The 21,005-nt window shown below is 37.3% G+C and overlaps 1 protein-coding gene across 2 annotated transcripts in view; it reads left to right on the forward strand.

Moving 5' to 3' along the window:
* LOC126413585 (protein GPR107) overlaps positions 1–21,005 on the forward strand; it is a 186,387-nt gene that overhangs the window by 127,320 nt on the left and 38,062 nt on the right. For both annotated transcript variants that reach the window (XM_050083277.1, XM_050083276.1), the window contains exons 7-11: positions 3,626–3,759; positions 14,699–14,848; positions 17,755–17,872; positions 17,961–18,088; positions 18,194–18,335. In XM_050083277.1, the coding sequence (XP_049939234.1) occupies positions 3,626–3,759; positions 14,699–14,848; positions 17,755–17,872; positions 17,961–18,088; positions 18,194–18,335 (672 nt within the window). The remainder of the gene's footprint in view (positions 1–3,625; positions 3,760–14,698; positions 14,849–17,754; positions 17,873–17,960; positions 18,089–18,193; positions 18,336–21,005) is intronic.

The following is a 21,005-nucleotide window of genomic DNA, read 5'->3' on the forward strand; positions in this document are numbered from 1 at the left end:
AGTAAATTTCCAGGAATCATATTACGTTTCACGTGCGAAGCTGTTTCACTCTCACATAACAAGGACAAATGTTCAAGTTTTATTTTCCCTCTAACCTTTAGTAATAGGCTTTTTATGAACTTTAAGTGGATCACAGCACTTTCTTCCAAAAATGTGGTTGTACTTCAGACTATATTTCTTCTCATGATACTCACCCACTCATGGGCGTACCCAGCGAGGGGTGTGGGGGGGGGGGGAGGGCAGCTGTCGCCCCTCCCCCCCCTCCTCCCCACCTCCCAGAAGGTATTCAAACTCATTCGCGCAGATCCGGGATTAATTTTTTCATCTTCGGCACGTTACTGCCGGTAGGGAAGTTTATAGAAATAATAAATTTAAGCGATAAGCAATCCGCTCTGCTATTCGCAGGCATGTTACATCGCCACGGAACAGCGTATTCACTTGTAGGCAGTAAGGGATCATGACTATGTGATGTTTCTAACGAACAACATCGTTTCTCCTACCATATTTAAATGTAAAATGCTTTTCTGCTCCTAAACTATTAATTTTTTTGTTACAGCTGACTTTAGATAAATAGCAGTTGACGTGCAGGTTATGACAAGCAGTAGATGGCGAGACATTTAGTGCAAGTGATTTATAAAATAATTTTAGAGAGTTCCACAAAACTGGCAATCACCGAAAAAACTACCGGGCACTTCAGTAAAAGCCGCATTAGGGCTGCCTGAAGCCCTCGCTCACCTTGCAAAATTTAATGAGTCCATTTTCTGGATTGTTACTAAGTGACAAAGAAAGATTATTTACCAAGAAATTATCAGCGGCTAGAGTGCTAGTGGAACGCACGTTCAGATTTTTGGCGAGCAAGTTGCATATTCTCCCAAAGAAAAGAAACCTCCTTTAGAACACGAAGACATTGTTATTCAGTGCATCTCCTTCTTTCAGAACATATTAATCGATAAAGGTAGACCCAAAATCTCCCTTCAGTTGAGTTTTTACCAGGACATAATCGAAAACAGCGCCTTGAAGCATGCTTTCAGAAGCAAAAAGTGGAGCTTCAAGAAGGATGAGGAGCGGAGGAGAGGTGTTCAAAACCTGTCAAATGTTACTATTGCAAATTTACCTCATGAATCGTTTATTGAATACTGTAACTACTGGGGCTATCATTTCTTTATTAAAATGATAGAATTTGTATGTAACTCAAATATGATAATATACCTAAGTTTATGCGTTTCTTGTCTGTAGTAGTTTTGGTAGTTATTTATTTTAATTTTTTGTACTTATACAGTTCATTCCAAGGTTGGCATACCAGACCTCTGTCGTGGCAGTGTTTGTTTTTCTGATCCCACAACACGGGATGTTTATGTACATATGGGACTTTCGATGTCCATTGCAAGAAATCGCATCCAACGATTGTACAAAACAAAACTCGGAGCTACCATGCAGCACTGTTCTACATCACTCTGCTCAGCCCGCAGTCTAAACGAGCACCTCGCTATGCTATTGTTCTTATATTTAAAATGTTTATTGAAAGCAGCTTTTCACTAGTTTACTGTTTTATTTAATAAGTGCTGTATGTTGTCTCGAGTCCTTGTTTCCTGAGACTAGTATGACCTGCCCCCCCCCCCCCCCCCCCCCCAGTTCAGATCCTGGGTACGCCCTTGCACATACTGATGTTACAGAAGAACTTACTCGAAATTTAAACAAAGTTTGTCTAACTTCATCAAAGTCATTGACATTTTTCAAGTTTTTTGAAACTGAACCGGAAACTGTTTTGTGGCACACTTCACTTGCTATCTGTCCAACAGAGCACTGTTCATCCATGTTATTGCATTCCAGTTAATCTCTCAAAATTAATTACAAATTATACACAGAACAAAGCACATAACACATTCTACACTCTCTATGAAGTATATAATCAGCTCCAACAGAGGTTTCAGAACAGACTGACTACAACAATGCCACAACCAGCAATAATGTACTTCTTTATCGACAATAAACCTAAACATAAATGGGCATTTTTATTACCATAGAACAAAAGGAAAAGCTCCTATTGTTTAATATTGCATTATTAAAAATAAATAAACTAAATGAATATTGGGTGATAATGTTAACTAAATATATGTCACAATTAAATTTTATTACAATGAAACAATAAACCATTTAAATAGGCAACAGCCATAAGATCAGTTGTAGAGTAATGTGAATTATTGCTTCATTTTCAAAAACTCATATCTTTGTTCGCAGTCAGATATCAATGTTGAAATTTTTACAGTACGTTTCTATCATATAGGTGTACAAACTGTGCAAAAATCATAGTTTTATATTCAGTCCCACTTGAGATAACTAACCCCAAACGTAGCAAAAAATAAAAATTTTCAAATTTCAGAAATTCATAAAAAATTAAGGAAACATTTGTAAGTGTTCTTGCTCTGTATGAGGCTAGTAGTGTATGATATCTGACTATAGAAAAAAAATAGTAGACTCTCATAAATCACTCCTTGTTTTTACGCAAGGTTTGATTTTACTGCCACTAAAGTCTTTGGTCACTTACCAAATAGTATCAAAAGTCTGACAGATAACCAACAAGTATTTAAGAAGAAATTAAAAGAATTTCTGAATGACAACTTCTTCTACTCCATAGAGGAATTTTTAGATATAAATTAAGAAAAAAGAAAAAAAAACCAAACAAAACAATTATAAAAAAATAAAAAAAAAAACAAAAAATAAAAAGTTGTTATATTAACTTAATTATGTTGTTAAATTAACTTATGTCATGTATTAGAAAATTTGACTCGTTCTACATCATTACGAAATATCGTATTCATGATCCATGGAACTAGTATTAATCTAATCTAATCTAATCTAATCATAGGAGGAATGACAGTCTTAGATCATATGCCAATCCTTGATTCATCATCCAACATGTGGTGTAGTGGTACTTCTCAGTTGTGAACAAGAATTTTTTGCTATTGGCCACCAAATTTGATGCCTTTATGCTTGTGTGCTTCCCACTTAGACTGCTATAAACAGGAGGTTGTAGACACAGCTCAGGGTTGTGGACACACTTGAGCAGTGTGTTCATCTCAGCTGAGTATGTCAGTTGTAACAATGAAGTGTTGTGGAGATTTCACAACATCTGATGTTTTGCCTGAGAACGATTTCTACCTCTAGTCCACTGGGAAAGGCTCAGTCAATTATTATTGTTATTTTCTCCTTTTTTCCACTATGTGGCACAGGCTGTTACTCGACGACAGACTAAATTAATTTACAGGTTACAAAATGCAATAGAACAAAGTTACTCTGTACTAAAGTACAGACTACATGAATGCAGAATAAGGAAAGTTTAGATGTTGTACCATAGGAAAGAAAGCAAGAGGCATTAATTATGTAATCAAATATATCTTAATCACAGAGATTAATTATCACAAATTATGGTAGGCAAATATGGAATGTGTGAAAATTAAATTATAGTAAAGGCATTGAAATTCGACAAAGTTATAATTTTCTACCGTTCTTCTGTATCCCTTCCCCTAATCCTTCATTGATTTCACATTTTAATTTGTGTTAATAAAAAGACAGTAACCTTATATATATCTTTTATTAATGACTGGTGTGTTTTTGTGTGTTGTAGATATCCATAGAAGAAAATAATGATGGTAACTACTTATCAGCAGGAGAAATGCCACTTCCAGCATTATATTTCACAATGGCTTTATTGTTTTTCTTGTCTGGATGCTTTTGGGTTTTCATTTTGAGGAAAAGCAAGTAAGTTCAAAAAGAAAGACAGGAAAAAACTGCTATTAAACTAAATTGCTAGAATTAATAGTTTTGTTTGTGCTCTGTTTGACATTATGTCCCATAAAGCTGGAGATGGTGGCAAAGGGATATAGGTATTTTGGATGATTTGAATTGCTTCCTAGCGATTATTTAAAGAACTGCTTAACAAGAACTATTTTCTCTTTGGGTGCAAAGAGATGCAAGTGCAAATGAACATGTCTTTAGTTCCAAATGTATTGTAAACTGTTGTCAGACAGTTTGTATGCATTGGAATTTGGCAGAAGAGAATCTGTTTGTGCAGTCAGATCATTAAAATAGTAGAATGAAAGAAAGTGAACTTATTAAGAAGAATGGAGATAATCTGCTAATGATGTGATGTGTTCTGATGATCCTATATGGGACTCAGAACAGACCTTTCCAGTAGTAAAAACAAATGGAAATATTTGTATGTGTATTTGCTAAAAACTAACTTGGAATTATTTATTCATTTGCCATACACAATCAGATTTATGTGTATGGGTTAATGTAGATGGGTGTAAGTGCTAAATAGATTATTGGTGAAGACATAACTGAACAAAACATTCTGAATTTAAATCACTGATACTATATGTACAACTTGATAAATAATCACCGCATATTGCGTACAAAATAACAAAAGAACATAATATTTTATGGCGATATGCCATCAGATAGTCTCCAATATTAAATGCTTTAAAAAAAAACATATTATTCAGAAATGATGTCTCATCCACAATAATTGCTGTGCTGCTGTCTTCAGCAGCAAGAGATGAAGTGTCAACAGAAAAAAATGCATTATATCATAACCAAAACCCCAGAAACTTATTGGAGGAGGAGAAGATAAGTGTTTAATATCCTGTTGACAGTGAGGTCATTAGAGACAGAGCACAATCTTGGATTAGGGAAGAATGGGAAAGGAAATATGCCATGCCCTTCCAAAGTAAACAATCTTGGCATTTGCCTGAAGTGATTTAGGGAAATCATGGACAACCTAAATCAGGATGGGCAGACACGGGTTCAAACCACCACCATCCTGAATGGGAGTCCATTGTGATGACAACTGCACCACCTCGGTCGGTCAGAAACCTATAATATACAAGAATATTTCTCCTTTGTTGTCATTCATTTAACATGTACTGTAGATCCTGTGGAGAAGGAGAATCTTAAGGGATGTGGAAGAAGTTCAACAAATGGTAGAAACTTGATCTGTATACTCTGTTAACAGCAAAGAGTCACTATATTGATTAATGCTACTCATGTTTGCACTAGCTAATCAAGGAAATTAGAAAGAAGACTGCTAGTCTGTCTCCTCAGTTATATCACGTAACTGGTGTTTGCCTTTTATTGGTTGCTGCAATATTTACTTGATTACAAAAGTATTTTTTTTTTTTAAATTGCCTACACCTGTAAATACTGGGTGCTATTGTCAGTAAATTACTACTTGTTATGCAGCTTTACAGTGAATACTGTTAGTTGCCATGTAACTAACATAACTTTTAAATTCTTAAATCTAGATATTCAGATAATTTGTGGAAAGAGTGGCTAATGTGGTATTTTTTTATTATTATCTTCTTTTGAACTGGTAACAATTCCCATTTGGGTGCTTCGTATTATATTTCATGTGTCAGAGTATATATAACTTCACTTTCAACCCAATGTAAAGGAGACAAAGTATATATGAAAATTATTTTTATGTTTCATGTTGTGATTGTACAAATCAAAACACAGCTGATACTGATGTTTATTGAAACTTCCTGACAGATTAAAACTTTGTACCTGACCAGGACCCGATCCTGGAAGCATTGTCTTTTGCCGACTACCCTCACAGGTTTACTTCCACCTGTGCCTCGCTTCTATCTTCCAGTATGGTTTGGGTCCTTGTCTTTCATACAATTGCTGTACACTCCACTGTAGAGTGAAAATTCATTCCCATGTTTACTATCAGCCACATAGGTCATCAAAGAGTGACTCTAATAATTCCAGGATCCTTAAAAAGGCTTCTGCAAGATGTACAGTATCTACTTTACACAGTATTCACACTACTTTCTTCTGCTGAATAAATATTTCATTTACTTTTGTTACACTACCTCAGAAGATAATTTCATAAGACAACATGGAGTGAACGTATGCAAAACAAGCCAACACTCTTGTCCTTTTTTTGTTGAGTCTTCTTACTAATTTGATGTGGCCCACCACGAATTCCTCTCCTGTGCCAACCCCTTCATCTCATTGTAGCACTTGGAAAGTATGTCCTCAATTATTTGCTGGTTGTATTCCAATCTCTGTCCTCCTTGACAGGTTTTACTTTATACAGCTCTCTCTAGTACAATGTTGATGTCGTAACAGGTGTCATGTCGTCCTGTCCCTTCTTCTTATCAGTGTTTTCCAAATATTCCTTTCCTCACTGAATCTGTGGAGAACCTCCTCATTCCTTACATTATCAGTCCACCTAATTTTCAAAATTATTCTGTAGCATCGCATTTCAAATGCTTCAGTTCTCTTCTGATCAAATTTTCCCTCAGTCCATGTTCCACTACCATACAGTTTTGTGCTCCAAATACACATTCTCAGAAACTTCCTCACCAAACTAAGGCCTGTGGTTGATACTATTGTTACCAGTGATAGTCTGATTTTTATGTCCTCCTTGCTCTATCCATGGGTTATTTTGCTGCCTAGGTAGTAAAATTCCTCAACTTCATCTACTTTGTGATCACCAATCCTGATGTTAACTTTCTCACTGTTCTCATTTGTGCAACTTCTCATTACTTTTTTCTTTCTTTGATTTACTCTCAGTCCATATTCTGAATTTGTAGACTGTCCATTCCAATCAACATATCCTATAATTCTTCATTTTTACTGAAGATAGCAAATGTCATCAACAAATCTTATCATTGACATCCTTCCACCTCAGGTTTTAATTTAACTCTTCCAAACAGAGTATTTGCTGTTACTAGCTGAAGTTTATCGCAGAACTCAATTAGTCTTTCTCCTCTTTCATTACTTCTGCCAAGCCCATATTCTCCCATAATAGTTCCTTCTACTCCTTCCCCTACAACCGAATTTCACTCTCCCATAACTTTTAGATTTTCATCTCCCTGTATGTACTGTATTCCCATTTCAGTATCCTCATATGCTTTCTCTGTCTCTTCATCTTCAGTAAGTGATTTTGGCTTAGTGTACTGATATGTTGTTGTTGGTGTTGATTTAGAGTTGATTCTCATAAGAACAACCATATCATTAAACTATTCACAGTAACTCACTCTCTGCCCTACCTTCTTATTATAATGAACCCTACTTGTGTTTTACCATTTTCTGCTGTTATTGATATTACCCTATACTTGTCTGAGCAGAAATCATTGTCTTATTTTCATTTTAAGTCATTGCCCCCACTATATCTAGATTGAGCCTTAGCATTTCCCTTCTCAGATTTTCCAGTTTCCCTGCCACGTTAAAACTTTTGACATTCTGTAACCCAGCTTGTAGAATGTTACCCTTATATTGATTATTCACTCTTTTTTCCTCATGTTCACCTCCTGGAGATCCAAATGGGGGACTAGTCTGGAAACTTTCGCCAGTGGAGAGATCATCATAACACTTTTTCAGTTACAGGCTACATGCCCTGCGGATACGCAGTATGTGTCTTTAATGCAGTGGTTTCCATTGTGTTCCGCATCCTCGTGTCATTGATCATTGCTGATTTGTCCTCCTATTAGGGGCAGTTTCCCACACCTAGGTCAAGACAGTGCCCTGGACACTCCTTCCACCCTCTTTGACAAGGCCATTGGCAGAATGAGGATGACTTCTTATGCTGGAAGTTTTTTGCAACATTGATGAGGGGTTTTATTCAAAGTGTAAGCAGTGGTAGGGTTCGAACCCTGGACTAAGGACATTTTGATTACTATTCAAAGATGCTACCCCTAGTCATTAAGTCAGCACACTAAGAAATGCTTCTGAGAAAAGAACATGCTGAACTGAATTTCTTATTTATTTTATGTGTGTACTGACCTCATTTCAACTTGTCATCCATCTAACCCCCAAGGAAGTTCATTTCATTTAGTGTGTTACTTTTAGTGTCTAGTTTCAGTGTTTGAAACTGTTTTATGTGATGCATAATATGAGTCTTAGTCTTCTTGAGATTTGAGCTATTAACTGTGAACCACATCATCAGCAAACATTTCAATTTTTGAACCACTCTTTCAAGTGATTCAAGAGTAATTCATGTACTGTAGATTAAGAACAAGAGTGTGCCCAACGCTGATCTTTGTGGGAGCCCACACATTATGTTGCCCCATTCTAAGGTTACTTCCAGACCTGTACAGTCTTGTCAGTGAGACGCTCTGCTCTCTGTTATGAAGGAAAGACTCCATCCATGCAAGATGAATGCCATTAACCCCATAATACTTGAGTTTGCTAAATTTTTTATTAAAGGCTGAATAGATCATTTTTAATGTTTAGCTCTGCCAGCATTTCATTTGTGGGTCTTGTCTTGCTTTCTATGTGGAAAATCTCTTACAAATCTGAATGGCATTCAGCAAGTTCTGCTTAGTTAAAAAGTAAGTATTCTACTGTACGTATCTTTGTCAAACACTTTTGAGAAGATTGGATGGAGATGATTAGCCAAAACATTATGACTGCCTGCTTCACAGTCCAACAATGTATTCCTTTGGAACAAAATACAGCAGAGATTACGTGTGGCACGGATTCAATAAGTGCTTGGTAGTTATAAAGAGTTAAGTGGAACCAGATGTCTACACACTGGTCACATCATGCAATTCCCATGAATTATGGCCCAGTGGTTTGTGGGTGCTGACATTGGGCCCAACAGTGCCTCAAATGTGTTCCATTGGGTTCAGATCAGATCAAATTGGCGATCAAGACACCAATATAAGTTCATAAAACAACTGTACCATGATTCTGTCCTCATGGCATGAACAGATATCCTACTGGGAGATGCCATCGCCTTAAGATGATGTCAAGCATAAAGGCGTGCAGGTGATCTTCAGTAATTTTTGAGCAGTCCACAGCTGTCATGGTGCCTTTGATTACTATCACATGCCCTGTGGAAGCCCAGGTGAATATCCCCCATAAGATAATGCTATTCTCACCAGCTGATTGCTTGGACTACGGTCTATCCAGACATGACAGTTGATCTGGTGTATCAAGAAACATGATTTATGTGACCAGGTGACATGTTTTCATCAATCCACAGTCCAATTTCAATGATCCCATACCCACTTTACTTGTAATGCACAATATTAGTGGGTCAATGTGGTAACACGCAGGGGTTGTCTGTTGCAGAGCTCCCATGTTCAACAATATGCGCTAAATGGAGTATTTCAAAAACACTTGTGCCTGCACTTGCATTGTACTCTGTCATCAGATCCGCCACAGATGACTGCCTGTCGTGCTTTATAGAGCGGGCAAGCCTGTGTCCTCCACGTTCTGTGACGGTGTGTAGATGTCCAACACCTTGTCGCCTCCTCCTTGTTTTACCATCCTTCAAGCACTTTTTGTAGATGCTCATGACAATAGCACGCAATCAGCTGACTAGCTTTGCTATTTCTGAGTCGTGCTTGGGTAGCTCAGATGGTAGAGCACTTGCCTGCGAAAGGCGTGGCATGGACTCTACTACTGTCTGAAGTAGTGCTGAAGAGAACTGACACCATGAATCCTTCACAGCTGTCCATAATCCGTTAGAGTACGGGGGCAAGGAGATCTCTTCTGAACAGCACATTGCAAGGCATCCCAAATATGCTCAATCATGTTCATGTCTGGGGAGTTTGGTGGCCAGCGGAAGTGTTTAAACTTAGAAGAGTGTTCCTGGTGTCACTCTCTAGCAATTCTGGATGTGTGGGGTGTCGCATTGTCCTGCTGAAATTGCCCAACTCCATCGGAATGATGGATGGGTGCAGGTGATCAGACAAGATGCTTACGTACATGTCACCTGTCACAGTCATATCTAGACGTGTCATGGGTCCTATGTCATTCCAACTACACATGCCCCACATCGTTATAGAGCCTCCACCAGCTTGAACAGTCCTTTACTAACATGCGGGGTCCATAGATTCATGAGGTTGTCTCCAACCCGTATACGCCCATCTGCTCGATACAATTTGAAGCAAGACTCGTGCGACCAGGCAACATGTTTTCAGTCATCATCAGTCCAATATCAGTGTTGACGGGCCCAGGCGAGGCATAAAGTTTTGTGCTGTGCAGTCATAAAGGGTACAAGTAGGCCTTCAACTCCAAAAGCCCATATCAATGATGTTTCATTGAATGGGTTGCACGCTTACACTTGTAGATGGACCAGCATTGAAATGGGCAGCAATCTGCGGAAAGGTTGCATTTCATTCACGTTGAACAATTCTCTTTAGTAGTCATTGGTCCCATTCTTCCAGGATCTTTTTCTGGCCCCAGTGGTGTCAGACATTTGATGATTTACCAAATTCCTGATATTCGCGGTACACTTGTGAAATGATCGTACGGGAAAATTCCTACTTCATTACTACCTCAGAGATGCTGTGTCCCATCTCTCATTCGGTGACTATAACACCATGTTTATACTCACTTAAATCTTGATAACCTGCCATTGTAGCAGCAGTAAGCAATCTTTCAACTGCACCAGACATTTGTTGTCTTATATAGGCTTCTGTAAAGTTTGGAAGGTAGGAGACGAGGTACTGGCAGAAGTAAAGCTGTGAAGAAGGGGCGTGAGTCGTGCTTGGGTAGCGCAGTTGGTAGAGCACTTGCCCGTGAAAGGCAAAGGTCCCGAGTTCGAGTCTCGGTCCGGCACACAGTTTTAATCTGCCTGGAAGTTTCATATTTAGCAAAGATTATGTTAATACCTTTGGTGAGAGCACTTTATTTTATCTTAAGTGTTGATGGTTTGCTGAGGTATGTACGAAAACTTCCTCAGTCTGTATTGACCCTCATTGCCTTTAGTGACCATGCAAGACTTAGTACAAAGAAAACAACATCATTAAGTTTTGGATGTATACTGTGAAGTACACTTCACTGAAGACCGTTGACCACAAGTTCCTGATATCAGACCACTACTGTATGGAATGTTTTATAAGACTACTTTCAGTGATGACCTGAGTTCTGATTGCATTTACTTAAGATGTTGAATCCTAGGATAACGAAGTTCAGCAATAATACAGTTGAATATACTGTCACCACCTGCTGTAACAGAGCAATATCAGAATCTGCTAGCAGTTATGTCTATTTGTGCCTCCAGTTTACCATCCATTCTATACAAATCTTGAAGCACAAATCAAAAATCATCTGTTTCCAAATCATATAAGAGATCACCAGCAAGTGGAGGGAGAAGCACACAATCTGTTGATGATGCTGTTTATTCTGATGATACTGTATGGGATTCTGAATAGACATTTCCCTTAGTAAAAACAAATGGGAGTATTTGTTTTGCGTATGTGCTTGCTGGAAGATCTATGTTTCTGTACGTAACGTTGTTTATTCATTTGTCTTATCTACTCCATAATGTGTATAATGAATGAAAGATACGTGTATAGATTATTGGAATACATGAAAATGGGACAAAATAGTGTATTACATTCTTGTGTGTCATTAAAACCTGACATTAATGAGAGTCAAAGGGATGTAAGTAACATCCTCAGAGAAAAGAAAGGGAGGGATGCGTAAGTGCTGATTAGATTACATCTGAGCACAACATTCTCAGTTTAATTCACTGACACGGTAAGTACAGCTTAATAACCACTTCATATGATGGGTACCATAAACAATATAACAAAAGATATAGAATTTTAAATTTAATTCAAACTTGGAAGCTCATTTTCTCAGAAAAGTGATTTTGTCACTCACTTGCCTTTGCTTTTAACTGCCTCAGTTTTGTGATGTGCACGTTTTTAGTGTTGTCTAGCAGAAAAACTTAAGCAAATTCCTCACACCTTATTGTGTTTCAATTCCCCATTTGCTGTGTGAAGAAGATGGCCAGAGAACATTTTTTTCTAGTAATAATTTTGTATTAAATTATATGTTCATTAACAAAAATTTTTTAACTTCCCTTTATGACAGATCTTATCTCACATTTATGATATTCTTTTAATTGGCAGCATTATTTATCTGCTATAAAAGGTTTTCTGGTGTATAATTCTCAGGTGACAAACTATGTCTTAAGAGGTTTCTTAGGTCAGAGCTCCTATGTAGTGGCTTGGTTTCCTTCTTTGTATTTTTTGATGGAATTTGATAATTTGACTAATTTTTGCAACATTAAATGTCATCTAAAATAAAGGTGCTGAAATATGCTCATAACAATCCTCCTAGTTTGAGTTTCTTTAATTTTTTAATATTTTAACCAATAGGGGCTATGGTATGTTATTTTAAGATTTCTTCTAGTTTGAAAAAACTTTGACATTGTAGTTCTGAACATACATACAGATTGACATGCTTGTTTATGTAATGTCTACCTGAGAGCAATCAGTTTGCCAAGAAGCACGTGACATTTAGGCTTTAATGTTTCGATATATAGTGTTATTTTCTCACAATATTCAGTCTATACATTTTATAAATTAAAGCCCTCCACAGATTTTTTGTCTGTATGTGAAGGCTACTTGTCATATGGCCATAGATACTTAGTGCTACCTGTGTGTAGCCATGATTGGTCTCTCTTGTGAATACTAAATATTAACTAATTAGTACTGCCAATGGTAACTTCCATCCCCCAACCTCACCCCCCTATCTCTCTCTCCTCTCTCTCTCTCTCTCTCTCTCTCTCTCTCTCTCTCTCTCGCTCTCGCTCTCGCTCTCTCTGTCTCTGTCTCTCTCCCCAATCACTCTCTGGAATAGCACTAATGGATAAAATTCTGAAGACACAATTCCCAGCTGCTTAGTTCAGATGACTTGCTGTTGTGGAAGGATTCAATGGCACAATAGAGGCAGTTATTGAAGTCATCAGCTTTGTAGTATGTATAATATTGAGCAGTTGGATGGGCCACTATACAGCTAGCCACATTTTGTGAATGGCCTTTCATTATTGCTGTTAGACAGCTAATTACTTGTCATATCGATATGGAAGGCTACAGGGTAATTGCACCACAGCTGATGCAAGATATGCCTACTTTCACACATGGCTGTGCCTCCTGTGCTCTGAATTCTTCTCAGCATTATCATAAATAATTCCTCAGCTCTAGATAACCAGAACATTCCTTAGTGTAAAGGTTTTTTCATATGCTTCATGCTTCTGAAGTAGGCTTGCACTGTCTGCTAATGTTGCTAGTGGGAGATAAAAGTTTAATTTAGGAAATCCAGAAACAGATTTTTGTGTCATTTGTTTTCTGTGGCACCAACAAACCCATCGCCACTGTTAACCAGCCAAAAACCAGTACATCCAGTATCACCTAAGCCTCAAAAACAGTAATCACATCCTTCATTAAGGCTTCACCTATTTCTCGCTGGGATCTGATGTGCGGGATATCCTTCCCAAAATCCTAATCCTATACCCATTTCCCAAAGTCACCCACCCATTTTTTCATCCCTATGCAATCTATTTTGACAATCAAGCACCTCACTGGTTATTCCAAAGTGGGTAACAGTTGTCAGACCTGTCCCAATGACTGCAATGCAGTTAGATATGCAGTCCTCCCGATAAGAGGTGGGATCACATGTGGAAGCAGCCACTTTATATGCAACCCATGGTGTTCTGTGCAACATTCTAGGTGGTTATAGTAATGAACTGTGCTGTATTTGTACTTTCCCAATATATTAACACTTAAGTAGGTCTCGGTCATAATGCTGGATGATGTAATAGTAGTTGCAAATTTCTTTGAGGCACCACTTCAGCTGTGGATGTGATTGTAGGGTCCCCACAGTTTTCATTAGACACTGACTCATACAAATATTATGCATTGACTGCATCATCTGGAGTTATTCCCAAGAACCACTTAAGTAATTAACCAGGTTTTTGTGTACTTTAAGGAGCACTGCAGAACTGTTACGGGAAACTTTATCACTCAGTTGCTGAAAATCTTGCATAACACAACATCAGTGACTTCAGCAGTTGCTTAAGTAACCCTACCATTTGGCTCATCCCCTTTCTCCACCATTAGCTCCTTTGAACTCCAGAAGTGGGAACTTTCAGTCCAACACATCCTTCACTTTCACAGTCCCCTCTGACCTAAACCTGTGCTAGTCTGCGTCATAGAGTGCTCTCTTCTCAATCTCTTGTTCTCATCATTTCCTCTCCTGACATTGTAAACCCTATTACTCCCACACCCGTACACTGTGGTCCACTGTACCCTGTAATTGCCCCCCCCCCCCCTCTCCCTACAGATACCATCTATCCTTTTCTGCCTCTATCTCTACCTCCCTCCACACCTCATTCTCGTCTCCTCCTGCCTCATGGACCAACATATCAGTTTTGTGATATTCCCCTCCCCCCCCCCCCCTCCCGACCAGATTTACTCCCTAGATAGTGGATACACAATTTTTAAGCACAATATGAGTAGACATGTTTACATAAATGTGCACACTTTTCGTCTCTCAGCACATTTGTATGAGTTCAAAAGTATGTATGTGTATGTAAATATGTCTGTTCATGCCATGCTTAAAAACTACATAACCACTAGTAGAAAAAGACCAGTACCAACGTAAATTTAAAAAAGAAAAGAAAAAGAAAAAAAAAGGACTGAGATTGATCAGGCAGCTGAAGATGAGCTCCAAGGCTTGAAATGCATGTATTGAAATAAAAATCATGATTTGTGACTGAAGGCAGTTTCTTTCTCTTTTACAAAAGCAACACTGACAGCAATGCACAAATTAAAATAATATTAATAATGTTTTCTAATTTGGATGATTAAATTATACATCATTTGATTGTAACTGATTGGTTCCGAAATTTTGCCATTTTCTAACAATTATATGTTGTTTGCAGGCATCCAGTCTTCAAGATACATTATCTGATGGCTATTCTTGTGTACTTAAAATCATTATCCCTAATGTTCCATGGGATAAATTATCACTTCATACAGACAAAAGGTGAACATATTGCAGCTTGGGCAATACTATACTACATTGCTCATTTGTAAGTAAGACTGTAAAATATAGTTTTATTTTGTTTAATAGAAATTGGACCACACGTGCGTGCACGCGCGCGCACTCACACACACACACACACACACACACACACACACACACACACACACACACACAAGTGATTTATAAGTCTCATTTTTGTTGTTCTCATTGTCATTACATTTTTCCATTTGATCGTCGTACCTTTTTCCTCCAGTTGCCAAATCCAAAATTTTGTGATTCTTCATTTTCAATTATTTCTGTTGGCTGTGTTCTGGATGCAAATAGAGACTTCCATTCTGTCTCATCTGTGGGACAGCTGAATGCTAATCGAGTCTGAATCGTTCTGCTGCAAAGAGAAGAGTGAATTAGGATTTAAGTGCCCTGTTGATGTTGTGTCTTCAGAGGTGGAATACAAACAGAAATACATCTACATACATACTTCACTAACGACTGTAGGGCGCATAGCAGAGGGTACCACATACCACTAATCATCATTTCCTTTCCTAGCCAGCTTGCAAACAGTGTGAGAGAAAAATGATTTTCTACAGGCCTCTGTACAAGGCTTAATTTCTAACATCTTATCTTTGTGGATTTAAGGTGAAGTGTGTATTGGCAGCAGTAGAAGTGATCAACGGTTGACCTCAAATCTCATGCAAACATGGCAAAAAATGAGGATCACTTTGATTTCCTGAAATGTACTAACACTAGTACACCCAAAGCTTCTGTGTACTGTTGACTTGTGCGTGCTAGGACAGCGGATGTAATTTTGATGAAGAGACTGTTTATGTCTTGCAGTTACCTGATACTCATGGCTGTGCTCACATGTCTGTAGTTTTGTTTTAACGAGTTATTGTGAGTAACTAAGCTGTTGTACATGCAGGAGTGTCACCTGCCCTGTTTATCTAACTGTTCTGGTAAGCATAGTTAATGACGGGTGTGACAACCCCCCTCCCCACTCCGTGTCCAAAAGCACGATGCAGTGGCATGCACAACATTACTACCAAGTGGTGTGAGCGGAGGTGTGTGGGCTGAGTTCGCATACTGATGTAACAAAAGATGTTCCCCCCCCCTATTTCACACTATCAGGGATAATTTTTTTCCCCTCTAAAGTAGCCTATGGTCTTCCTCAGTGCTCAAGCTATCTCCATACCAAATTTAATTGAAATCACTTCAGCAGCTTGGTCTTGAAAATTTAACAGAGTGAGTTACTGCTACATTTAATAATATTTGTGTGGAAGTATGGATTAAATATGTTGAGGATTGTATGAGCATTGCATTTATTATGTTGAATCATATTATGTAGAACATATCAGTCAATAAAAGCATTTCACAAGTATGATTTAGTCAAACGTCAAAGAGTAAACAATTTTTATTTTTTGTTTCCATTTATTTTTCGAAGAATAAATTTCTTTCTTTATGTTGTGTGGATAACACTTTAAATTATGACATCTTTTTTTGTGATCTGATTTTGATGAAACAAAACCTGTAGTTGCCATGAGCTACGCTGAAGTTACTTGTAAAAACTCTGTGAAGATTCTTCTAGTAGTTTTGGAAATTAACATGTTGAATCACACAGGCATGACAGTTTTACAGTTTTATTATTAGTATATTGTTTATGACATTGTGATATACGATGGAATTAATGGCTAAAAAAAATGAGATTTCAAATCAAAAAAAAATTATAATCACTACTTATATGTATGAACACCTTCCAGAAAACTACTACCAACAATTTTAATCTGTCTCCAAGAAATAAGTGACAAATTTGGTCCTCAAGACGTAAACTAATGAAGGCATCCACACCACCTGGAAAGTTCTCAAAAGAAACCTATCATCAATTTCCGGAGAAAGTTTTTTGACCTTACATAAACATGGAAGCGTTTCTGTACATTGTTGACTTGTGAGATGGGCAAAACTATCCCTATGTATATGATGGGCTGTTTGTCAATGAACTCAGAGTATCAACATGTTCATTAAAAGTAATTCCACCAAAGTGTACACTGCTATGTAAACCCTGCAATGTATACTCTGACTGACAGGTGAAGAAATACATTTACCAGTTACAGATGTGCCCTACTCTCATAGCACAGCAAAGGGAAATCTCAAGTAGAAGCAGTGCAGTTAAAATACACACCTTGATACATAATCAGTTGCAGCCTCCAGCCTTTGAGAAAATGTCTTGATATTCACGGTTTACTGCAAGATTATTGCCAGTTTGCTGGGTTGTTTTCCAAATGATATACACACACACAAAAATGTGACTGTAGTATAGTGTTATATGGGCCTTCATACGTTGCTCATGGTACACCAAATTTTTAAGCTTTGAATGTTTTTATAAATTTACTGGTTCTCTTAAAGCATAGAAGTAAAATACAAAGCAAAAATTGAAATACTAGATTTTTTTGTTTTTAATTTTCAGTTACAGTTAATTATATAAGATTTTTGTTGAAACAATCTATTTTTAATAAATAATACATATTTCATTTGCCAAAAATTCTATTTCATTTTACAATATTACAAAAAATATTGATGTGGCATAAGTTACTACCAATACAGCAAAAGAACAACAAAACGTAAGACTGGATCTGAGCAAGCTGCATGAAATTTCAAAACTGTGTTGTTAGCCTCTGTACTGCTAAAAGAATTGTTGAAACAAATGATTAACTCAATAGTGCGGCAATGCTCAATCACATCAGATGTAACCATAATCAGAGTATCACATGGAAACGGATTATGTTTGTGTTTTTAATGTCATAAACACTTGCATGATTAAACATCATTGTTATGACCATGAAGATGGAAAGTAAAACTAAGAACTGGTGTTGAAGTCAATTATATAATTTAATGTGTAATATTCTCATGATCTTTTTCAGAATTTTCTAGGTATTAATTAAATGATTTTTCTGTTTGCAGACTGAAGGGTGCAGTTTTGTTCATAACAATTGTTCTTGTTGGAACAGGGTGGACATTTATCAAACATATTTTGTCAGAGAAGGACAAGAAAATATTCATGATTGTTATTCCTTTGCAGGTAAGGTACAAGGACATGAATATTTTGTTAATTGTTGTTTAAGTAAGTTATCTGTTATTGGTAATGATTTCATCAATTGTGCTTGCAGGTCCTAGCAAATGTAGCTGAGATAATTATTGATGAATCAGAAGAAGGAGCAGTAGAACATAGAATATGGAGAGTTGTGTTTATACTTGATCTGCTTTGCTGTGGAGCAATTCTGTTTCCAGTCGTATGGTGTGTTAGCTATTAATTTAGTATACTGAATGTTTTCTTTAGTAATGTGAAATCAGTATCCTTGTGTAAGGAATATTTACTGATACCATGTTTAATTCTTTCCAGGTCTATTAGGCACCTACAGGAAGCATCTCATACTGATGGAAAGGCAGCAATAAATTTGCGCAAATTGAAGCTTTTTCGTCATTTTTATATAATGATTGTGTGCTATATTTACTTCACCAGGGTTATTGTGTATTTATTGAAGGTTTGTTGAAGTTTTTAATGTTTATGAAGCAATTTTATGGGTGTTCTGCATATTTCTACAGCCAAATTTGTTGATAATTTACAGATGAGTCATGTTGCACAATCACCTGGTGGTTTTAATTAATGGCACTGGGCATTAAAATTGGAGCATTTTCTAAACTATGGATGAGGTGGTGATTTAAATATACTTTAACTTTTAATGACAATAATCCTAGTACAATAACATGTTAGCTAACAAAGAGCTCATGGTCTACTTTGAAGGAAGGCTACTCAGAGACATAACAGAAACTCAAAATATGTAGCTGTCGAGCTTGTTAGGACACACGGTTACAAACAACATCTGCTAAGAACAGATGCCAAAATAAAAATAATGTTCTTAAGAAAACTCAATGGCACATCATGGAGATCCTCTGCATCAAACTCTGTACTTTAGCTCTGGGATTGGTTTACCATATTGTGGACTATTGCTCCCCACCTCTGATGAATAGTACTCACACAAGACTTGTTGACATAGAGCTCAGTCATACTATTTGTCTTATCATTGGTACAATCAGAACATCACTTACATTCTGGCAACCCATACTTAGCCACGTACCACCTCCTTCACTGTGGAGGAAAGTCCACTCGTACTAAGTACAGAAAACTACAGAAAAATCCTCACCTCCCTGTTCATGAAGATATTCCCAACATCAGTAAAGAAAACTGCAAGGATATTAGTTCTCAAGGGTGTTAATACTAATGACTGCTGGGGACACATATGGCAGATTAATACTACGAAATAATAACTTAAGATACTGTGCATATCGACCGAACCATCTGGCTTTGAATTTCCATGCAAGATCTGGTCAGTTCTTGACCAAATAAGAACTATCACTGGCACATGTGCCAATTCGGTGCATAAATGAAAGAAAATAGCTTCTCAAAGTTGTGAGTGTGGTGCCTGGAAGCAGACTACACTATAATGTAAATGGACAGATAAAAAAAATCTACTCACCAAGCAGCAACAGGAGAACACACACAAAACCTTATTTATTTATTTGTTTTACTTATGATGTATTGAACAAAAGTGCTTCAACACACTATCGTTTTCCGGCGTAGTCTCAGTCACATTCATCACACTTTCTACAACACTCAGTAAGTGCAAGAAGTTATTGGTGGGGAATCTTACGGGGAGGAGGATTGGTGAGTATAGTGGATGTGTAAGAGTAGCAGAGTGAAGATTAGTGATGGTGACAGCATTATGCAATATTGCAAAATGACACATGTAGTCAAATGTGTTTTCATCAGTTTGATCTGACTGCAGGTGGAAGATGATTTTTCAACAAATCAAAATATGTGCAGTGATGATGGTATTTCCACTGGGTGTGCTGTGCTGCAGGATAATGCCTCTCATATCAAATGACAGTCACCATAATCTTCTCTGCAGATGGTTGTTCATAGATCATCTTGGACTTTGGAGATGAGGAATGGCACCAAGCCTCGCGTATCAAATGACAGTCAGCATAATCTTCTCTGCAGATGGCTATTCATAGATCTTCTTGGAATTTGGAGATAAGGAATGGTACCATTCCTTGTTTGCGTTCTTGGTTTTATGTTGATGGTAATGGTTCCATGTTCTGTGGTGATTTTCATAAGGAAGCTACCCTCGTCTGCTTCAAAGCAGTTTCTCCACAGGCATCAAAGCATCACTCTTTTGTTATGGAGTGACATGCCATGGCACTTACATTGCAGACACTTAGCAAAACCTAAGCACTTATTTAACAGTCTTAAATGTTGGGCCATCACTAATGTTCAGATTTGTGGCTATTTTATCAACCATCACGTGGTGATTGTCCATCACAGTGGCTGCAGCTGCTGCAGTAGACTCTGGTGTCACAGCACAGTAGTAGTAGTAGTAGTAGTAGTAGTAGCAGTAGTAGCAGCAGCTTTAGTCATCCGTCGATCTCTTTTTACAAGGATATAGGACATGTCAAAATATTTACAAGTTTAGACCAATTTAAAATACGCTAATTAGTATAGACATATATTTACAGACTTTTAGTCAGAGACAATCATTAGATTTTACTCCTGGTATACAATGCTTTTTTTACAAATAACTTACTAAATAATGTAATACCACACTGTTCACTCATATCTCACTATTAGTCACTGCATACTACACACACATTGTTTCATAACACTTCACTCACTACATACTACACACACACACACACACACACACACACACACACACACACACACACATATTGATGATCTCTGGGCCATTTTCTGTACCACAGCTTCCCATTTGCTATCCTGAAAAACTGAGTGAGCGTCCCTCTATAATGAGTGAGATGTTGAGCTCAGAAAGAGGAAGAGGTGTAAGTATTGTGCTATGCATAACTTGGGAGTAAGTATTTCTAGAAAAGAAAAAAGAAGAAAAAAAACATAATTTGGAGGTGTTATGTGGAATGTTGGATGTTTTATAATCGTTATTATCATTTATTTGCATAACATATTTTTATCAAACCCCTACTCTGTTTTATATAAATAATTCTTCAAAGCATAAAATGTATTGCATAACAGATTCTTTTTAGCTACCTTTTTAAATAAGTTTATTTTTGCAATTTCTTTAATCTCTTTTGGTAATTTAATGTACAGTTTTATTCCTTGGTAGAAAATGCTGTTTCGA

The sequence above is a fragment of the Schistocerca serialis genome, chromosome 1 (genome assembly GCF_023864345.2).
Source record: "Schistocerca serialis cubense isolate TAMUIC-IGC-003099 chromosome 1, iqSchSeri2.2, whole genome shotgun sequence".
Lineage (NCBI taxonomy): Eukaryota > Metazoa > Arthropoda > Insecta > Orthoptera > Acrididae > Schistocerca > Schistocerca serialis.